General features: G+C 38.1%; 3 protein-coding genes and 1 pseudogene across 3 annotated transcripts; 3 read left to right on the top strand and 1 right to left on the bottom strand.

Annotated features, from left to right (window-relative positions):
• Positions 1 to 230: 230 nt before the first annotated feature.
• LOC113280830 lies at positions 231 to 1,217 on the bottom strand (annotated as a pseudogene).
• Positions 1,218 to 1,534: 317 nt separating this feature from the next.
• Positions 1,535 to 2,168, top strand: LOC113278622. Its single transcript, XM_026527424.1, has one exon. The coding sequence runs from the start codon at positions 1,753 to 1,755 to the stop codon at positions 2,044 to 2,046; it is 294 nt and encodes a 97-aa protein (XP_026383209.1). The 5' UTR covers positions 1,535 to 1,752; the 3' UTR covers positions 2,047 to 2,168.
• Positions 2,169 to 4,186: 2,018 nt separating this feature from the next.
• On the top strand, positions 4,187 to 4,963 carry LOC113280829. Its single transcript, XM_026529409.1, has one exon. The coding sequence runs from the start codon at positions 4,187 to 4,189 to the stop codon at positions 4,961 to 4,963; it is 777 nt and encodes a 258-aa protein (XP_026385194.1).
• A 16,977-nt stretch (positions 4,964 to 21,940) lies between these two features.
• LOC113278621 lies at positions 21,941 to 22,597 on the top strand. The gene has a single exon (XM_026527423.1). The coding sequence runs from the start codon at positions 22,189 to 22,191 to the stop codon at positions 22,477 to 22,479; it is 291 nt and encodes a 96-aa protein (XP_026383208.1). The 5' UTR covers positions 21,941 to 22,188; the 3' UTR covers positions 22,480 to 22,597.
• Positions 22,598 to 23,268: the final 671 nt, after the last annotated feature.

The following is a 23,268-nucleotide window of genomic DNA, read 5'->3' as shown; positions in this document are numbered from 1 at the left end:
CCACCTAAGCATCCTCATTTCCGTCACATGGATTTCTAGGAGGTATGAGCTTCTAGTTCCCATCACTGAGCTCCGTACAGCATCGCTGGCCTTATTGTTGTCCTGTAGAATTTTCTTTCAGTTTAACAGGGACCTTACGATCACTAGAACCCCAGTCGCCAGTCTCCATTTAGCCCATCCTGACTGGGATATGTGTCTAATATCCTCCTGTATTTCCCCATCACTCTCGATCACAGATCCCAGGTATCGAAAGGAATCTTTCCTTGGTACAATCTGGCCGTCCAGTCGCAGTTCTCCATCATCCCTCCGGTTTCTTCAAAATCCCACTTCAGATACTCAGTCTTTGTTCTACTGATTCTAAAGCCCTTCGATTTCAGAGTCTGGCGCCACAGCTCCAGCTTACCTTCGACCTCTTGCTTGGACTCCCCAATAAGTGTTATATCATCCGCAAAGAGCATGCACCGAGGGTCCCCCTGTATATGCTTTGTAACTTGGTCCAGTACTAGCGCAAACAGATACAGGATCAAAGCTGACCCTTGGGGTAGTCCGATGTTGATAGGGAAGTCATCTGAGACACCGTCACACGTCCTGACCCCTGTGACCGCTCCCTCATACATATTCTTGATGAGGGATATATATTTAGATGATACCCGCTTCTGCTCGAATGCCCACCACATTACCTCCCGTGGGACTTTGTTATAAGCTTTTTCCAGGTCTATGAACACCATATGCAGGTGACGCATTTTTTCGGAATAGCGCTCCATCATCTATCTATCTAGGAAAATCGCTTCAGTGGCGGATCTTCCTGGCATAAACCCAAACTGATTCTTCGTAACACCCGATTTCCCTCGTTACCGACGATCGATAACACGTTCTCAGTGTTTCATTGTGTGGCTCATAAGTTTGATGCCCCTGTAATTAGTACAACTCTGTATGTCCCCTTTGTTCATAAAGATTGGCACGGTGATACTTCTTCACCACTCGTTTGGCATCTTATTTGAACGGCAGATGTTGAAGAGCTTGGTTAGCCAACTAATCCCTTCATCTCTCAGGGACTTCCACACCTCAATCGGGATGGTATCTGATCCCAGCCCCTTCCCTCGTTTAGTACCTCTTAGGACCTCTTTTACCTCACATTCGAGAATGGTGGGAAAGTCCTCCTCTCGCAAGTCCTCGGGTTCCGGGGGCCGCCAGATTGACTGGTGGGTTGACCTCATCAGCTTCAAAATAGTTTTATCATTCTTACCCAGCAGTATAAAATAATTTCACCAAACAGGTAGACTCTTCAATTTCATGCACATGGCATCCTAGTATCACGCCACATTAAATAGGATCGCAGGGGACACCAGGATTCATGGAAGCTTGGCCTGTTGATTAAAAAAATCCTCGTCCGTGCCATGGTTTTGGAGTTTGTGCGAGAAAGAAACAGTGTTCTGAACAAACACCAACGTGTCTAACAGATAGACATTGTACAATATACACGTACTACAGAGACAACTTCTTATCTTATCTTCGTCCCCCACAAGAATAAACAAAACAACACCAGCCAACCGGTTACGCAAAACCACAGCAGTATCCCATGGATTTGCTTTAGCCTTTAGTGGTTTACATAATTCATGAATGAGACTCTTAAAGGGCCGTGTGCTCTCTATCAAGCTCTTCATCCAAAACTCAAACTATCATTAATCAACTTTTTGATAAATCACTTGCAATAAGCGAATTACTGCTCCTACTTAGAATTAATCAGTGAATATGAGTTCGACAAGCAAAGCGTGGATGGTTGCTGTTAGTGTCGGTGTTGTTGAAGCATTAAAAGATCAAGCTGGAATGTGTAGATGGAATTATGCTCTGAGATCCATTCATCAATACACAAAGAATAGAGTGAAATCATCAATTTCTCAAGTTACTTCATCTTCTTCTATTCCGGCTTCATCCGTTATTCCAGATCAGATTATGCTGCTGAAGCAGCAAAGAGATCATGAAATGAAGCAATCGGAAGAATCACTTAGAAAAGTTATGTATTTGAGCTGTTGGGGTCCAAATTAAAAAGGATCTTAAAATCCTAAATTCTAGCTAAGATCAAATGGATCTTATCTGAGTTAAATGGTGATTGTATTTTGTATATATATGAAATTTTTGTCTCAAAGTTTCTAAACTTCTTATTTTAACTCTGGTTTATTCTTTGTGTCTGGATAATCGGTGATTCCTAAAATATACATCCAAAACAAAGATACTCTCTGTTACGGCATGAAAATGGCATTCCGGCTAAATTTTGGTATTCCTAGAGTAGTGGATCAATCTGTCGATCACAAATCACAATCTCCAAAGCCCTCTCTCTATTATCAGGAGTTAATCAGTGAATATATAATTTTGAGTTGGCCCTTAATTGGAATGTTTGATCAAATGCCTGAAAATAATTAAACTTCAGAGGTGCATAGAATTGGACTTAAACCTCGTCATTTCACTACCGGTAGACCGTGCCGTAAACTGGTGATATTTTGAGATGCTGTGGATTATCTAAAGAATTCAATCTAGGCCAACAATGCCATAGATTTGTAATCTAATCTTGTTGGTTGTATTTCTTTAGGCCAGGGTACAAAATACCGCACCCCCGTTTAATATACAAAGGAACCCATTTAAGGGGTAAGTGAACACAGTAACCCATTTAAGGGGTAAGTGAATACGATCGCATACAACATATTCAAGATAACGAACCAGATGATGTCACCTAATCACGAGTAAAGTGTGAAGATCTATGCGGCGGTATAGAAACCGTGCGGCAATGGTAAATCCCTATGCGATAATGATGCACACCAGATCCGAAATAAGGGGCTTTATTAGTTGTCCTCCACTATGTAAACTCCTATATAAAGAGTCGGGCGCCTTTGTAAAAGAGAGATCTTTTTAGAGAGCTTAGACAAGATATTTAGGAGAGAGAAAGATTATTTGCTTCCCGGGTTAGGGTTTTCTCATATCTTTGTATTTGTTCTAAGATTTTAATAAAAGTTCTTGAGATTCTTATGATGATTTCTTAGATTGTTCTATAAATTTTACTAAAAGTGTAGTTGTGAGATTTATCGCAACTACATTTTGGCGCTAGAAAACAGCTCGGAATGATATACCCTGTTGGTGAATTTCTTTAAAAACAAGTTTAAATTTATTCATAGTCTTCCATCGCTGCATTAATAATCCTTGAGAGTTTTGGAAGTTTAGATCTAAAAGTTTGAACCAAAGATTTTAGGGTTATTTGGTTTTTGGTACTCATATTTCGGTAATCATCACTGAAGATTATATCTCAGAAAAAAAAAATTCCTTGGTAAAGATTTCAATTCCTTAGAAAGTACCTTTTCTTTCGTCAAGAGAAAACACCGTTTACAAAATATACAAATGGTGAGACCAACATCTACAGCAAAACAAGCGGTAGCAATTAGGAGTAGCAGAAGAATCGCTGGAAGAAGAAGAAGTGAAATTGCTGAATCATCAAGGATATGAGAAAGAAACAATCGAGGAAATCAAGTCCAAACTCCGATTCCACGAGAACCAGTGCAAAATAACACCATCGACTATGATAGAGTAAGTGTTCATACTACAAATACAGATTCAACAGAAGAAGATGAGCAAAGAACTGGAGATGGGGGACCAACAACAGATAATGAAGAGAATATGACAATAGAGGATCTCCGACAAAGGTTAGTCGAAGAAAGAAGGGGAGAAGAAGAAGTACGTGCGAATCTGACGCGTCAGAACAATGAGTTAAGAGAAGAGAATATCAGACTACAAGAGCAAAGGTCACGAAGTTCAACACGTACAAGCTCAAGATCGAAAACAAATAGAAGCACGTCAAGACGTAGCAGATCCAACCGCAGAGATGCCAGACAAGAGCATCTTTTAGAAAACAATATGGTAGATGATAATATACAAGAACAGCGCGATGGTAACCGCATGAAACAACAACAAAATGATGATCGATAGGTACAACAAGGCGAAAACTGCCGCATGCAAGAAGATGATAGAGGTGAACGACAGGAACAGCAAGGTGAACGTTATCGCACGCATCAGGACCAGGATGATGAAACTGATTTAGAACAAGAAAGAATGATATTACAAGGAAGAGAAATGTTAAGAAATTGATGTTACCGTGGAGATGAGGCTGAAAGATAAAATGACGCACAGAACAATGTAAGGAATGAAAGAGAAAGGCGAAGGAGAAGAAGCTGAAGAGCGAGAAGTACAAGAAGCAATGCGTCAAAACAGACATAACAACCGAGTAAGACAAGCTAGGTTGAAAAGGCCAATGCATCAGGATACAGATCAAATCATGAACAAAAAAATCTTAAGAGAATTAGCGGAAGTTAGAGTGATGATGACAACGAGAAGAGATGGAGGTAGGCGACAATTGGATGAAGCTATAGAAGAGGTGGGGAAAACACCATTCACAAGGAATATCCAAATAGCGGGGATACCAGTTAAATGTGTTATGCCAGTATTCACCAATATTTTCGATGGGACCACATGTGCAGTGCAACACATAAAAGCTTATAGAAGGTTTTTATTGCAGTGGGAAAATAATGATGCAGTATTATGTAAATATTTTCATGCGAGTCTAACAGGAGAAGCTTTGAAGTGGTTTGAAGGCCTACCCATGGAAACAATAAGATCATTCAATCATCTACAGACTATATTCTTGGGAGCACATATCGGTAACAACGTGCTACGTCCAGGAATAAAGAAGGTGTTTAGCCTGCGAAGAAGAACCAATGAGAGCTTGCAAAGCTTAACCACGCATTGGAGAACCATGTATAGCGAAATGGCTAGAAGAGTAGACGAGGAAAATCTCATACTAGCTTTTATTAAGGCACTTTTTCCTACAGACTTGTTGTATACGCATATATTCACAATCAAAGATACCATATCTATGCCAGAGCTACGCGAGTACCAACAAGAGTACACCGCTCTTGAATAAAAGAAAAGAGAAATGGAATTTTATCATGTTGCGAATACAAATGCAAAAGAAGGGAATGCAAGTCTACTCCCAAAAATAGCAAACACAGTTGCAAACACATCTCAAGGGAGTCAAGAAAAGATGATAATGGAAGATAAACAAAAGTTAGTTGCCATGGGAAGTAGAGATCAGGATATGTACGAAAGAGAATGTAGAGAGAGGCAATATAATAACAATGCAGGCAATAACAAAGTTCAAAGACTTAATAACCAAGCGGAAGGCTATGGAGGACAGAAGAGATACCACAACCAAGGCTCAGGAGGAAACAAAACAGCATGGGAGGAGATCAAGATGCCGCGCTTAAATACTGCAATAGACAAAATCTGGGAAGCGATGATCTTAGTGAAAGACATACCAGAACCACCAAATATGGGTCATGAACCACCTTCAGGAAGAAGAAACAGAGAATTTGGTGCTTATCATCGCTTTCACGGTCATACTACCGGCAATTACATAAATATACAGAAAATCATACTAAGAATGATAGATCAAGGAAAGTTAAAACATTTCCTAGTGCAGAAACAACAGAATTTACCACCACCACCACCAGAAGGGCAGGCGTCAGGAATGGAAGTTGGAAAGCCAACCTACTTGATTGAAGTAGGAGCGAAAGCAAAGAATATATATTGTAACTCCATAATACATTCATCAAGAAGCATAGAAGACTTTCACGATAATGTCTTAAGTAGAGTGTATGCAAGAGACAATGATGGAAAAAAAATACTCAATCTCACAAAGATATCACCATTGAAGGACTGGAAGAGGCAACCAATTTCATTTAACGCAGAAGAAGTACCAGGAGGTGGAGAACTGCATGAGAGCCCATTAGTGGTCAAGCTGGAAATAAACCCAAAAGAAAAGAGAGATGAGGAAGAAGTTGATGACGCATACACGTGCGCTATAAATAGAATATTGATAGATCCTGGCAGTTCTGTTTATATACTATTTTATCACACTTACAAGACAATGGGCAGAAGATATGATGAACTCATTCTATCGACTTACAAGATTTATGGTTTTAACGGATCTGCAAATAAACCAAAAGGAGATATAACTTTGTGAATCCCACTTAAAACCATAACAACAAAAATAGTATTATGCGTAGTTGATGCCGAGTCTCCATATAATGCATTAATAGGCAGACCATGGTTACACAATATCCTAGGAGTCGCCTCAACTTTCCACCAGTGAATTAAGTTCCCCTTGTCTCAAGGTGTTGGAGTAATAAGAGGAGATCCAAATTTCACCGCAAACGCGGTGAAATATTAATGGTCGATGTTGTGGAGAAGAGTATCGAAATCAACAAGACTTCTGCCAAGGCGACAATATTCGCACAAGAAAGTGTAGATGACAAGTGCGTCAAAAAGAATAAATTCCAAATAGAAGAGATGGTGTTGAGACAAAAACCACCATTCCAGAAAGGTGGAAAAGGAAAGTCAAGAGACGGATGGGTTGGACCATTAATCATTAAGAAAGCAATTGGTAATGGAATGTACGAATTGGTGAAAAAAAAGACAAACAAGTTGGAGAAATTTAGAATCAAGTATATATGAAGAAATATGGTCAGTGCGGCAATAGTAGCACGGCAGAAGAAATGACAAATGTGCGAACAAGCATACTCAAAAGTATATGCGAACTTTATGAAGCACAAAAGGCGAAAGAAGCAAGCAAATCATCCCAGATGTAGAACTTTTTACAATGTAAGCGAATAAATGAAGGAAGAAGACATCAGAGTTGTACTAATCAAGCAAGTGTATGAATGGAAATGAAATATTCTTCTTTGCATACATCAAACACGACAGAAAGGCAAAAATAAGACCTTATAATAAGACCTTAATAAAAAAAGGCATCAGATATAAAACCTCTAATAATAGAGGTTAGGCATCCAATTGTGGCTTGCACCCTAGTTCGCACAATAGCAAGAGGCAAAAATAAGACCTAACGCGCGTCACAATTGGGGAAAACCCTGAGAAATTAGCATGACTTAGGCGAAAGCTACACCGACCCTGAATCCTGAGTCATGGAGATTTGGGGTGAAACAAAAGCCCATCCAGTAGAGCGCCTTAGTCGAAATACTAAGGTAAGAAGATCTCTACTAAGGAGTGCAGAAACTCGATCAGGGCGCCGGGGTACACGGTTGAGTCAACAGCTCCTGGGGGGTCTGGAGTGTACCTGGCCGCTCTTGACAAGTCCTGACTATGATGCACTCGGTCCTCAAGAAACCCCACTTAGGGTTCGGTCTCGTAACCACAAGCCATATCGGCAGAAGGATAAGAGGCCACGAAAACAACTGATTGTTGCATCACCGGATGGGAATTAAGATCCCACCCTAACCTGGTAGGGGTAATCTTCCTTGAAGGGGTTGTCAGGGGGAATATAAGGACGGCACCCTCCATTAGGGAGCTGAATTGTATCAAAGGCTATGACTCAAAGCAGAGCATAGGGATGTCGTATTTACGCGATAATATATCCTACAGAGACAATAATACAAGAAATGATAAGGCGAGATCAATGGGTCATTACATGAAAGTGTAAAGACTTCTTGTGATCTCGTCGCACAAGAACAAATGATATCTTCAGGAAAAATAAGACCTCTACTTAGGGAGGCACAATAAGACCTCATGACAAAAACAAAATTAAGATCAATATTATTTTGCAGGAAAGAAAGAAGCTCAAAGACTAGCGCACACATATAAAATAAAGTTAAGAGACAACAGAATGCATAGATGCGAAAACATTCGCATAAGATATAGCTGAGGAAGAAAACATTAATGAAGAAAAGAAAAAGATAACCCAGATATGATAAATAAGTGTATTAGAAATATAATACAACATATGCCTAAATCAATCATATTGTGGAAATTAACAGAGGCAAGAATGGAAATCCAAGCATATAAAGGAATGTTATTCGCCCTCATATGATAGACTCACGCACATGTTATACTTTACATACTATTATCTATGGAAAACACTTTGCTTTTAATTAATAACAGATTGTAGAATTGAAGTATGCGAAAATAGAAGCAGAAAAATAATATAGATTCCAATCCCAAAAGTCGCGGAGAAACCATTGTACAAAGGTTGGAAAAAGAGAACATGATACAAAGAGTAAGAATTTACAGGAGAAGCGAGGAAAAACAAAATAGAATTCGGAAAGTGCGGCTATTTCCCGCCCATATCATCTTCAACTCCAGAATCACCATTATCTTCATCTTCAGTATGTTCATATTCTTCATACTCTACTTCGCTGTAAGAGATTTCAGAATCATCTTCATTATCGGAGACTTCAACGAAGTTATAATATAAAGTGAAGATATTTTTATTAGTGCAGACTTCCTTAATGGACGCATACCGAATACGGACCGCATCCTTAGTTAAATTAGACAAAGTAGTCACCATCTTTTTCTTAAGTCTACGGCATTTATCACTTCTATTGGAAAGCTCCTTCTTCAAGTTTTCAATCTCCTCAAGATGCTTCTTCTCAATAGCTGAAAGAAATAAAAAGATTAGAGACACAAGCAAGAAAAATGCAGAAAACAACACAAAAATGAAAACAGTATAGAACTATAAACAACCCTCTTTCACAGAAATAATAGATCTAGCCAATTCATCATGATCAGCCTCTAAGCTAACACTTGTACCTAAATCAGCTCTACCCTATCAATGACCCTAGCAGCCCATTCAAACTCATGATCATTCTCTATAAGCAGACGAGAGTGAATCTCATTCTCCCGAGCGAGAAGAGCATTCTTTTCGCTTATAGCCTGATCTTTTTCCACCTGAATCTGGAGTTGAGCTTCATGAAACTTTTTCAAAGCTTCAGCACCCTTAAGAATAGCCTTATCCTTCTCAGTAATAAGCGCGTTCTTTTTCGCTTCCAAGATTGATATTGTCTCCTTATCTCTATGGATGCGATGTTGAAAACTGTTGTTTACAGAAAGCATGGACCTATGATCTCTATTAAGGATTCCATACTTCGAGCGAAGTTCATCCAAGCTAAGGTTCTCAAGACCATCATTTAGGGAATTATTCAAAGAAAAATTAAAGTGTTCAAGAAGAATCTCCTCATCATTAGGAAGATTGGACTCCTCGTCAGTCAAATTGTAAATTTCTACGAACACGAGCAATTAAATGAAGGCAGAGGAAGTGCGAAGAAATCAAAAGGAGAAAAAATAGAAAGCACATACCCACTAATTGATTGTTCCTCTCACGAATACCAACCACCGTGTTCTTATAAGTGGAAAGATCGTTATTGACTTTCTGATTCTCAGTCTCAAGATGGTGAACCTTCCTATGTAAATCGCTAGTGACCGCATAGGACACACGGGCATTCTATAACAATACATAACAAGATAAAGATAAGTAAGGTGAAAAATTCTTGCAAAAATTAACATAGAAAAGAAACTCACCAGGGTTCCAAGAGCAAGCTGAAAACTTGGGCTTACAGCAGAGGAAACACCACGGAGGGATTCGTGACTCAAAAGAGAAGCATTACCAATTTTAACAATCGCATTGCATGTGCGAGTTAGAGCTTCATCACCAGTAGTAGTTATGGGATCAGAAAAGATACTTGATAAATCTTCCATAGTTGATGTCGAAAAAGGGTCGTCAAGAGGAAGAGAAGTACATACATGAATAGGAGATTCAGAAGGAGCGGGAGAGGACACCTTCCTTTTCTTGGAAGTTCTCTTCGAAGAAGAAGGGAACAGACTTATCCTTTCCTTTAGCTTTGAAAGGAGCATTCTCATTCACCAAAAGAGGATTTTTTTCACGAGAACTACTAGCACTTTCAGCGTCAACCTTCTCACACAGATTAAGATAAGAAACAGAGGAAACAATATTGTTAAAAACTAAAAGAAAATATTTCTTACTTCATCAATGAGCGAATTCAATGCTTCCAATGTGGATTTCTTCCTGGTCAGCTGATAATTACTCCTCAACTTGGCGATCTAAAACCAAAAGAATTGATGAGGAAAGAAAAGGAAACGAAATGAATGGGTAAAAGTTGAGATTAACATACCACATTCTCTCTCTCAATCCAACTGAACCCCCAATGTTTATAAGCGGCAAACCTCTCAGAGAGCGGATTGATGGAACCATCAGCACCCTTACCAGTAATGTAAGGACATTCTAGAATAACAGGGTATTCCATCCAACAATCATCCTTCGACTTGTGTGTGGAGTTATTGGATGAGTCATGAAAATCAATGTCTCACATAATTTTCTTGTCATCTACGAAACCACTCTTCCTTTTCAAACGAATACCCCAGCGGGTCGATTCATTCTTCATTATAGCAACATCATAGTGGGTAAAGAAGTTCTCGAGTGCGTACTCTGCAGAAATAATTTCTCTGTCCGCGTATTCTGGTTTCCTTACTTCTTTGGGATAAATAAATTCCAACCCAGCCGCGTATTCCATCATTATTTGAATGATATCACCACTCAGTTGAAATACTCCGCGCGAAAACTTTGCGTCAGATAAAATCTCATAGAAAAGAGGAATTTGAGGGTCATACAACAAAACGGGAATACCTGCGAGAAGTTGCCCAACTGAAACGATGATTTCCTGGTCACCCCATTGTTCAAGCGAAAACCATTTAGGATTGAGAGAAGAACTGGGTTCTGATCCATGAGGAATTGATAATGTGAAACCCTTATGCTCCAAATCTTTCTGCATCTTCTCAAATCCCTTAATATTCTTCTATCCTTCCTTAAGAAACATTTTGAGAATGAGAATTTAAATAAAGCAATAAAAGCCGAAAAACCAAAAATAATCAGGATAATGATCGAAATTAGAATGATGATTAAGATGATCATGAAGATGATGAAGAGTAGAGTTAAAAAGAGAATGAAAAGAATGAGACGCGAAATAGGTAAAAATGAAGAAGAAGAATCAAAGGTAGGTTACTGAAAGAGACGAACAACAGCAGCAGAAACACAAGAGTTGCAGAGATATAGAAATTTGCAGGGAAAAAATGGTGAGAGAAGGTAAAAAGAGAAAAAAGGAAACATGTAGCAGTAAATAAAGGATTTTCATCCCAATTCCCGAGAGATTCCTTCTAGTAAGAATATTAATCAGCGGATAAGAAAATGTGGTTATTAAAGACGTGTCTGATAATGAATGGTGAAGAAAACACATGTGGGATACCATGCCGAGAACTCGGAAAAAGGTTAACTGATCGGAACATAAAAAGATGAATAGGTGCGGCAAAAAGAAAGCTAGAGTTTCTCTCATCGCACCTTCTTCAAAAGAACGATAAGAAAAGAGGCAAAATGTGGGTACAAAATACCGCACAGCCGTTTAGTTTGCAAAGTAACCCCTTAAGTGGTAAGCGAATACGATCGCATACAACATATTCAAGAGAACGAACCAGATGATGTCACCTAATCACGAGTAAAGTGTGAAGATCTATGCGTCAGTATAGAAACCGTGCGGCAATGATAAATCCCTATGCGATAATGACGCACGCCATATCCGAAATAAAGGGGATTTATTAGCTGTCCTCCACTATGTAAACTCCTATATAAAGAGCTGAGCGCCTTTGTAAAAGAGAGAGATCTTTTTAGAGAGCTTAGACAAGATATTTAGGAGAGCGAAAGATTATTTGCTTCCCAAGTTAGAGTTTTCTCATGTCTTTATACTTATTCTAAGATTTTAATAAAAGTTCTTGAGATTCTTACGATGATTTCTTAGATTGTTCTATAGATTTTACTAAAGGTGTAGTCGTGAGATTTATCGCAACTACAAGGCCATAACGCCTGACGCACAACCCTCGCCGGAGGACGATGCTGCACATCTGTCGGCCCTCAACCGAGCAAATGACAACTAATTACTAAAATCGTTTCGGGTTTTGTCAACTTGTGCACTCATGCACAAGATAGCACTCAATCATTACGTTGGGAAAGTGCAAAAACGATTTAAAAAATAGGAGAGATAGTCTCAACTTGCAATGGAGAATACAAATTAACATGGATTTAGCAAAAATGATTTATTGATAATGAAGTTTTGCATTCTCCAATGCCAGTAGAGACCATCTCTCATATTTTTTAAATTGTTTTTGTACTTTCCCAATATAATGATTGGGTGTTATTTTGTGCATGGATGCACAAGTTAACAAAATCCAATAATTTCACCAAACTAGCTAAACAATCGACTCAGGCTGTCTATGAAATTAATTGGGATTGCCACATTAGTTGCGAGTGCACGTACTAGACACTGACAGTTAAAATTAAAGGAAGCTTCTCTTTTGCTGATTGTAGATTAAAAGGCGGATCAAATTATGGATTAAACAAAAGCTTTGCATCAATAATTGTAGATTAAGAAAAGCTTTCATCGGTTCCTAATGTTTCGGGAAGTAAAAGTTTAAGATAGGAGCAAAATATACCAACGTGCCACTCCACGTACAAAGATAAATCCCTATCCATGTTTCCACAACATTTGAAGCTAATATTTACCACACCTAAGCTGAATTTATTGACATTTACCAAATTTCACACTTTTGGTAGGTATGTAATGGTTTACAGAGGAACATAAAAGTGCAAGTGATCTTTCCTCCTTGTTAACCGGATTCATGGGCGGAAACACAGGTTGACTAAACCTGGCTGTAGCCCCCCTCCCCCATTTTCATACAAAACCTCACCGAAGTAATAGAGGAACCTATACCTAGCTGTAGCTCCCCACCCTCTCCCTCCCTTTTCATACAAAACCTCACCAAAGTAATAATTTACCCTTTGTCAAAAAGTTTTTATCGGTCTAGTCCACCAAGCTCATCAGTTTAGTCCACCATTCACAGCTGTTTAGTCCACCATATTCATATCTGTGTTTCATGTTAGCAGAGTAAGACGAAAAGGAAGAATAGGGGGGGGGGGGGGGGGGGGGGGGGGGGGGGGGGGGGGGGGGGGGGGGGGGGGGGGGGGGGGGGGGGGGGGCACGTGAGCGAGATTTATACAGTTCTAAAGTTGCTTACTAGGTGTTTGCTGAATTGCTGAATTGCTTACTAGGTGTTCGCTGGCGCCACTTTAATTTTGTTTGTGTGAAACAATATTGGACACTACTTGTGCTCTAGTTATGCTTTTGGTGAGTGATATACAGCTGAACTTTCATAGTAGTCATCATATTATGAGTATATAGCTTGGCACTACATCATTGGTTAAGAGTGTTGAGAGAACACTAAGAAACTGATCAACATAAACTATGGAAGACAGTTCCAATGAGATTGTCAGTGAAGAGTTAATATTTACATGCGTGAATTCAATGGAGTGTGTCATCTGAATTGTATCCAAAGCTTTTCTTACTTACTTGTGCTTTTGAAACGTCAATGCACAATGCACATTGTTGATTTAAATTCATTGTTGATTAAACGTCATGTCTCACTGTCTTCAGTATAATGCCAAGAAATTTAGCAGGCTTGGGCAGCCGCAGTAATGCATCGCTAAGGAGAAAATGCATTAAAGATCTGCAAAGGTACCTTCATTTGCTTTTTTTTTATTGCCTATATTTTTGTTGGAAACTGATCTATGACTATCCAGAAATTCAGTGATTGTACACATTTTTTTTTTTTGAAACCAATGATTGTACACATCCCGTTGGTAGTAATAAACACCATGTTTGGATTATCAAACATGAACATGGTAAAATCCCAAGTATCCATACAGGCATGGAGGAGCAATTGCTCTACTAATAATGATCCAGAAAAAAATATGAAAAAGTAACTGCACTACAACAAAGTATAGCTACTCTGTTTGGAAAGGGTTCCATATAATAAGCTTCATTTCAATCTCCCTCTTTGATTCTGGTCCCCCCCACCCCCCATTTTGAAATGATGGTTCCGCCACTGACCGGATTGTTGACCAAATTGTTCACCAAGAAATCTTATTTTACCTAATCAGATAATGCACTCATTGTTAGCTACCCAAATTATTCCCGGACGCCAAATGGCTAATTAAGGCCTTAGGATGTTGACCATTTTGACATTTAAGAGCAATCGTGTTTAGATAAGAAGAATTTGACACCAAGCAGAGTGACAAAAACAGCCGAGTATGGGAGTGTTATGACAGGCCCGTATGTTGTTAAATCATCTATATCTCAAGCAACTTCTTCTTCAGTTGCAGCTTCTTCTGTAATTCCAGACCAGATATTGATGATGAATCGGAAAAGAGATCAAGAAATGAAGCAATCCGAAGAATCAGTTAGAAAAGTTATGTATTTGAGCTGTTGGGGTCCAAATTAAAAGGATCTCTTTAAAATCCCAAAATTCTAGCTAAGAAGATCAAATGGATTTTATCTGAGTTAAATGGTGATTGTATTTGTATATATATGAAATTTTTGTCACGGATTTTCTAAACTTCTTATTCTAATTCTCGTTTATTATTTGTGCCCGCGGATAATTGAGTGACCCTCTGTTACGGCATCAAAATGGTATTACGGCTAAAATTTGGTATTTCTAGTGCATCAAAACAACGGCAAAATCTACAATCTCCATCACCGAGGTTTAGTCTCAATTTTCCGATCATAAATCACAATCAATACCACCCTCCATTATCAAGAGTTGATCAGTGAAATGGATAATTTTGAGTTGGCCCTTAGAGGTGGAATGCAATGATTTGTGATCTTCTTTTTCCACATGATGCAGTTTCTTCAGGTTGCCTGATGCACAACGTTCCGCCGGAGACTATACTGCACGTCTGTCGACCCTCAACCGAGCAAACGACAACTAGTTAATGCTAAAATAGTTTCACCAAACTAGCTGAACTATCAACTCAGCCTTCATTGAAATTAAATGGGATCTCAGTACCATGCCTTGTTAGGTGCGACAGCACGTACTCACTGAAAATTAAATTTAAAGGAAGCTTCGCCTTTACTAATTGTAGATTAAAATACTAATTGTAGATTAAAAAGCCGATCAAATTGTGGATTAAAAAAAAAATGTTTTGCATCAATAATTGTAGATTAAGAAAAGCTTTCGCCCGTTCCTAATATTTGGGCTGTGGTGCATAAAATATTGAATCCAGATACGGATACCAACCTGTAAGTCCACGTACAAAGATAAATTTCATGGTTTAATTGGAGGCCATAAAAATTAAATGGGCCCTGCATTAGAGGACAAAAAAGGTTATCCCACCCTAATTTGGGTCATCTCTTATAAAAAAAATCTAAATGGCTGAAATGCCGTTAAATAATCAGTGATAATTTTAATTTAGTAATAATTTTATTTAATTATAGTTAAATTCTTCTTTTTTTCAAGATCTTTTGACTGATTTTTTTTCATTTTTTTTGCCCAGATCTGTATGAAAAGTCGTCATGGTATAAAAAAAATCAGTGACGACCCTAAACAGTCGTTGGTGTTTCGACTGTTCCAGTGAGGATTCATTAATGGGGGAAACGTACAACAGTTTTGAGTCGTCATAAACATAATTAATTCCCTGACGACCCTTTGGAAGAGTTTGATTACGTGTATGACGACTGTAAAAGTCGTTAATGTTTTAGAAGTGTCGTTACAGACAGTCGTTAGTCTCTTAGAAGAGTCGTTATCTTCGTCGTTAATGGCGGAAATGTACGACAGTTTAGAGTCGTCATGGTATTGGAATTTTTCAATGACGACTCTAAACTGTCGTTAATGTCTATGAAGGGTCGTTAATTAGGGTCGTTGTTTGAAAAAAAAAAAAGAATATTAACCAAGGGTAAAACAGTATATTCACGATCGGATTAATACGCCCCTGAAAATTTTGGGATACAAATAAAATGTCATGACCCCATTTAGTATTTATGGCCCCCAATTAAATTAGGATAAATTTCTATCCATATCCCCCCTCCCCACAGCATTTGAAACTAAGAGCATTTCCAACGGTGTATGGATGTTTATCCTATTTGAAGACCTAAGAGCAACCACAGTGGTACGACCATAACCAAATATGAAATACCAAAATGAATGATCAAATTTGAGTTTAATCTGGAGTGTCACGCTAAGGTAGGGAGTATATTTAGTCGAGCGGGTGTATAATCTCCACTTGTTTGTGGAGCCTGAATGGGGCGGTGACTATACATGAGCCTCTTTATGGGACGGTGACTATACATGCGCTTCATGTTAAGCGTAGTTTATATACACGCCTGATGACAAACGGTGACTATACGTTCGCTCGATTATATATAGTTTTGGTCTTTGTCTCAGACCAAATATAGTCCAGAATTTGGTTTTGGTCCAGTTTTTAGTCTTTACTCCATCCCGCTGTGCCTCGTCTCTATACCATAGTTATAAGTTTGATCGTCCACTGCAGTTGCTCTAAAAAAATAGTATTTAATAACTATATTAATATGTTGTTCTAAGAGCATCTCCAATTAAAATTTGTGTTTTGATAAGCATCTCCAATAGTAGTTGTATCCATATCTATTGTGATACACTTGTCATTTAGTGGAGACCTAAAAGAATAGTATTTAGGTCACTTAGGTTTAGTCTTATGGCCTTCCAATTTCCAATCTACATTGGAAGGCCACGTCAACTTGAATAATCCCCTAAGTCTTATGGAAATTCTAATCTAGCATCTAGATGACTGAACCATTCCCCGTGGCCCCGCAGAATGGAACAGCGCAACTATCTCAGTCGTCGGATCAAAAAATAAATCAATCTCACTGGACCATTCCGCGAAAAGTAGAATTTTGGTTGCGCTGAATGAAAGAGCGCAACTATCTCGCTACTAGGTCACATGCGAGATATATCTGGAAAGAGAAGTAGTGTTGAAGAATAGACAACGCTTTGAGAAGAAATTGCAACGTTCTTTTTCTAATATAGAAGCCAAATATAGCACTGAAGACTTACCCTTATATCCATATGTTGTTCTAATAGCATCTCCAACTAAAATTTTTGTTTTGATAAGCATCTCCAATGGTAGTTATATACATATCTATTTTGATAGACTTGTCATTTATATGTAGAAAACTAATTTACAAGATCTCAAAACAGAAAACAAATACAAACTAATGATGACGTGGGTATGGATAAGAGTTTCCAAAAACCATACGCTTCTCCGAACTCAAATTTCCAAGTCAGACTAAATTTTAATTATCCAACAACCACCGGAGAGGATTTTTTTGTTGAGAGTTTCTAAAATCCTAGGTGGCATCAATATTTTTAGAAATTCATACTCCATTGGAGATGTTACGATATTTATCTGATAACTCCTGAGTTTACGCTATTTGCCAAATTTCACACTTTTGTTAGGTATGTATAGGTTTATTAGAGGAACATATGTCCCATATATTAGCTTGAAATTGTGTGAGACTAAAAGTGTAAAGTGATATTTCTTCGTAGTTGACTGGATTGTTGACCAGATTGCTGACCGGATTGTTGACCGGACTGCTCACCGAATTTTCATTTTACCTAGCCGGGTGATGCGTGCATTTTTACTTGCCCAAATTATTTGATATCCCCCAATGGTTAATTAAGGACTTAGTCCTAATCCTATGCACATGTAAAGCAGCTGATTTTGCCACGTTAGCACCCACTATAGGTATGCCAAAATGGAAAACATATCTGTCTAAGTGTCAAATATACCATTTAGGCATACACGACAGAGTGTCTAACGAGCGATAGAGTGTCCATATCTATATGGTCATAAGATCGCTTGTTGGTAATTCCAGTGCCAGCGATATTCATGATGTCGATCGCTGAGTTGATCATCGCTCATCAGTTCTTTTATCCAACGGCTACAATCCCCCCCTATAAATACCCAAGTTTGAATTCATTTCAACTCACGCTATATCAACTTCAAATTCAGTTCAACATGCCTAGTGCTTGCATAACCGAAGTGGCTAGTGCTTGCTTCACTCGAGAAGAAGATGTTTCTCTAATTCGATGTTGGATTTCAGTTGCAAGCGATAGTGACTTTTAACTTATGGGACACTGTGTTTCAAAGGTTTATGACGTTAAGTCATCTATATTCAAGAAAAAAAAATGAGTGTCTTCAATTCGTTATTGTTTCATCAATAATGATGTGAGAAAGTATGCGCAAATTATGTGGAAGATAAAAGGTGATCATCCTAGGTTATCAACTGAAGATATAAAAATTAAAGCTCATACCAAATTTTCTGAATACAACATAAGATGTTTTAGTCATGACGACTATTATGAACTCTACAAGGTTCACGTGAAGGTATTCAATTTTCATTAAATATTGTGTTATGCAATTAAGGTTAATTTTAATGAAATGTAAAACTAGTTTCGATTTCACGTTAATCTAAAAGATATTTTTCATTAATTAAAACAAAAAAGATTATATTAGAAAGATTAAACTAAATTACGCCCATAAACTACTCATTTCCCTAACCAGAGATCCAATTGCACGCATTATCTGGATCAATAGTGTTGTTCGACATATCAGTTATTGAGCCGGTTTGAGAATGACTTGGTAGTTGAGTCTCTTCATAATCATGATAACCTTGATAAGTAATGGGTTCACTCGGGCACAGGGAAACATAATAGAAATCTTGAAATGCGTGTGGTTGAAATGCTGGAGCTTGATGAAATGGTTGAAATGCTGATGCGGTTGAGGCAATTAGGGTATACAGATTCGATTGCCTAACTAATTCATGTTCACACCACCACTAGGAGTCATAGTGTCTGTTGGTAATTGGTTAAAAAAACGTCCAGGAGTTGTATCCATGTCAATATCTGCATCACCTTCATGTACTACCAGAATATCTAACACTTCATTTGGAGTAGAACTTTCGGGTACGTCTTGCATAGAAATAATTCTGAAACTTCTTCTTTCACTTCTACGACTTCGATGACTTGATCTACTGGGACTTATACCTCTATCACTGAGACTCATACCTCTAACACTATGACTCATTCCTCTACTACTTCATGCCTCTACTAGTAGAAGGTCATGCCTTTACTATTTCCATGACTTATACCTGTACCATCATGACCGGGAAATCCTGGACTCATGTCAAACATCATGCTTTCCCTCACTTCTTGCAACTCATCCACGTCGAATCTCTAAAATCCATGTAGTATAGCATGATAATTGTTCAACTAGTTTTGATACTTCTCCGGTGTAGCATTGACCACCCAAGTATGTATAAGTCGGTTCACATGTACTAGAAACAGTTAGATGAGTAACAATATGTCCTGATGTGGTGGATAAAGTATGTATATACTAAGAAAATGGTGACATAGTCCACGATGAACTCGCTTGAGTAGGATATTCAAATGCGTCTCCCGTCTCTAGTGGAGATTGGGAAGGAAAAAATTTATCACGAAGTATCATCCTACCTAAAGCTGGGAAATCTATCTGACCCAAATTTTGCGGTTGCATAGAAATATTGGGCTTGAAAATAGTGTTAAACCAATATAAGTAGTCAGTTCTGTCCATCGGCTCCTGAATCAAATTTTCAGCTTCTTCCCAACGATGACCTTCCCTTATCAATTTCTCCTAGTCATCTAGAGAAATATTTTTACTTGGATAGCGGTTGATGGGTATCACTGTTCTTCTATGCAATTGAAGAAGTAGTCTTTCACGGTAATACCAAACACCCTTTTCATAAATAGGGCTATATAACACAATCCTTTAAAGGCTTAGTTGTGGAATTCTCTGAGCTTGTTTTTCTTCGAACTTAGGGATTGCTTCATACGGTATGAAGACAAGGTTAAGGCTTGTTCTACACAACTAATGAATCCTCAGAACAATAGCAGTATGTTGACCATCTTCAAACTGTTCTTGCCAATTATCGGAATCGTACTTAAGCATGACCGGAAAAACATTTGTGGGATTGATAAGAGAAGGTTTCAAAACACAGAAATATGTATACCACCAATACTAAAAATAATAAACATTGTTGGTTAGTAACTTTTCCATGTCAAAATAATAAACAAATAGTGCGAAAAGTATTGGTTCTTACATCCAACAGTCCCCAAAAAGCATTAAAACTATACTTGACACACGTCAAGCAATAACCTAGGGATATGAAAAGCTCTGATAAGATTGGAGACCCCCTATCATATGTTGGTGCTTTCTCTAAATTTTCTAACGCTTCAAGAAAACCGATAACACCACTGAGATAGCATTTGGATACAGACATTGGCCTATTATCCACAACACGAACATACATTCGATCTCCTCATAATGCTCAAGGAACAAACATTGTTTCTTTTCTAACCTATTCTCAGTCATTTTCCTAGCATAAAGTTGAAAAGAACTTGTCAACCCATCCACTTTTGATCCGTGTAATTTTATTAGCCTATATGCATCATTTCCTTCTACATCATTTGAGTATAAAGGAAGTCTTGCTTTCCATTTATCTTCTGATACCCAATTTGGTTTCTAGGTTGTATATGATATAAATATCTCCAAGGATATCTTCGGACTCTCTCTTGAACAGCAGGGAGAAGTAACCCAAACACCGTATGGAACTCAGACCATATACCTCTTAGAAATACTGAATTAACTCGCTCCTAATGGCCAGATATATGCATAGAGAGTACACTATCACCAACTAATTGTCTAACATTTTGAAATTCAGATTCTTTATCCACAATATAACTTAATCCATTGGCTGGGGTACTAGTAAATCCTTTGATTTTTCTGTTTCTTTTTCTTTTGTCACTCATATTTATTTAGGAAATAAAACTAAAGAGAATTTCTTTAAATTTTTGTTAAAGTAGCGAAGAAAAGAGAACATAAGAGAACATATGAGAAGTGAAGAGAGGGTGTGAAAGGGACTAAGAGATGGTGCAGTATTTATATGTGTTACAAAGTCAACCGTTGGCGATCATAATTCGAACGTCAGCGTTAGACTTTATATTGAGCGATATTTATGGTAGCACTGGCGATGGAGACTTTATCGCTGAGGATATAACTTCGTTGCTCAGTGATTTTCTCATAGTGGCGCAACTCATTTTCCATGCCACTTGGTATGTTAAACGGGTTTTTTAAACCTTGTGCATAGGAATAAACCTTAGGATGTTGGCCATTTTGACATTTAAGAACAATCGTGTTTAGATAAGAAGAATTTTACACCAAGTAGTGTGACAAAAACAACCAAGTATGGGACTGTTATGACAGCCTGTGTGTTCTTATTTTCTTTCGATCTTAAACTGTGAGAACGAAAAGGTTGCATGGTCCGACACATTCCTATCACCAATGTAGTCAATTTCGGGCGAGATGGCCGAGATCTCGTTGAAAATTCCGGTTTCGGCTCTGAAGGTAGCGGAATGCTTAATTCCACCGAGGCGGAATTTTTCCGGAACTGGCCGGAATCGTCCGGAATTTTTGGTGGAATCTCAAGTGACCCGACCGGAATTAGATGAAATTGATCGGAAACTTGGTTGAATATTCTGAAATTCGTATGGATTTAGAATTTTCTATTATTTTGAATGAATATTTGTTTATATTTTAAAAAAATTGGTGGTATTTACACACAATTGTGTGTGAAAAACGATTAAATAATGCTTGATACATACCATATGTATAAAATTCGAAACGAATTTTCGGCAGTTATTCCGAGATTCACGAAGAACCTAACGAAGAATCTCCAGACGTAAAGTTGTCCCAGTATCTCGGTCGAACCGGAATCTGGGATTTACCACGTCGAGGGAAACTTAAATTTAGACCGATAAGCTTTTTAGTGGCTTCACCCAAAACAATTCATCTACAACTTCAGTGTATCTATCAGATTATATCATTTTCATCCAAAGGGTACAAAATAGTTTCACCGGAAAACCCGACTCCATTTGCAGACAGACAGATTCCTCTTGCACATGCGGTCCTAGTACCATGCCACACTGGATGAGACTTGGGAGCGCAGGGGACACCAGGATAGATGGAAGAAGCTTCGCCTGTTGATTAAAAAATTCCTCGTCCGTGCCTATGGTTTTGGGTTCTTGTGCGATAAACTTTTAAATCTCAGAACAGTATACTGAATAGACACCATCGTGTCTAACAGATCCCTGTACACGTCCAAGGTAAAAAAAACTTCTCTTTTGTTGCCCCACAGAAATTTAAGAAAACCAGCAAAATGAAAACCACTAACAGTATCCCGTGGGTTTGTATAGTCTCAAGTGGGTTATCTATGTAAGAAACTTGTAGTCCATGCTAAGTTCTTCATCCAAAACTGAAATACTATACTCACTTCCTCGCAAATCACTTTTACAAGCTACTACATACTACTTAGAATTAATCAGTCAATTAAGATGAGTTCAGCAAGCAAAGCCTGGATGGTTGCTGTTAGTGTCGGTGTTGTTGAAGCATTGAAAGATCAAGCTGGAATGTGTAGATGGAATTATGCTCTTAGATCAATCCATCAATACACAAAGAATAGAGTCAAATCATCTATATCTCAAGCAACTTCTTCTTCAGTTGCAGCTTCTTCTGTAATTCCAGACCAGATCATGATGATGAATCGGAAAAGAGATCATGAAATGAAGCAATCCGAAGAATCACTTAGAAAAGTTATGTATTTGGGTTGTTGGGGTCCCAATTAAAAGGATCTCTTGAACCACGAATTCTAGACAAGAAGATCAAATGGATCTTTATCTTAGTTATTTGTGTTAATTAATTAGTGCTTGTATATATAAATGAAATTCTTATCAAAAAATTTCTTAACTTCTTACTCTATTTCTCGTTTATTCTTAATTTGTGTCCGTATAATCGAGTGATCCCTAAAATATTATACATCCAAAACAATGACACCTTCTGTTACGGCATGAGAATGGCATTACGGCTAAATTTTGGTATTCCTAGTGCATCAAAACCAACGCCAAAATCTACAACCACCGTCACCTTCTGTTAGTCTCCATCTATCGATCAAAATCACCATCACTACCACCACCCTCTATTATCTTGAAATTAATCAGTGAATGTGATAATTTTGAGTTGGCCCCTAATTGGAATGTTTGATCAAATGTCTGAAAGTAAAACTAGTAGCTGGCCATGGACTCAGACTCATGAGTTTGTTTACTGTAGGTGTATGTAATTGGACTTAAACGTGATCATTTCACTTCCGGTTGACCGCAGAATGGTAGTTTCTTTAGGTAATGCCGTAATGCACAACACTCGCAGGAGACTTTACTGCACATCTGTCGGCCCCCAATCGTGCAAACTGCTGCTAGTGCTTAATACTAAAATACCATGCCACATTAGTTGGGAGTGCACGTACTTAAAACTGACAATTAAAATTAAAGGAAGCTTCGCCTTTAATAATTCTAGATTAAGAAAAGATTTCGTCAGTTTGGGATGTACAAAAACAAAAAACTACTGTATTTCTAATTGCC

Source organism: Papaver somniferum, chromosome 5, assembly GCF_003573695.1.
Source record: "Papaver somniferum cultivar HN1 chromosome 5, ASM357369v1, whole genome shotgun sequence".
In the NCBI taxonomy this organism is placed as follows: Eukaryota; Viridiplantae; Streptophyta; class Magnoliopsida; order Ranunculales; family Papaveraceae; genus Papaver; species Papaver somniferum.
This window is presented reverse-complemented; position numbering and strand designations above follow the sequence as displayed.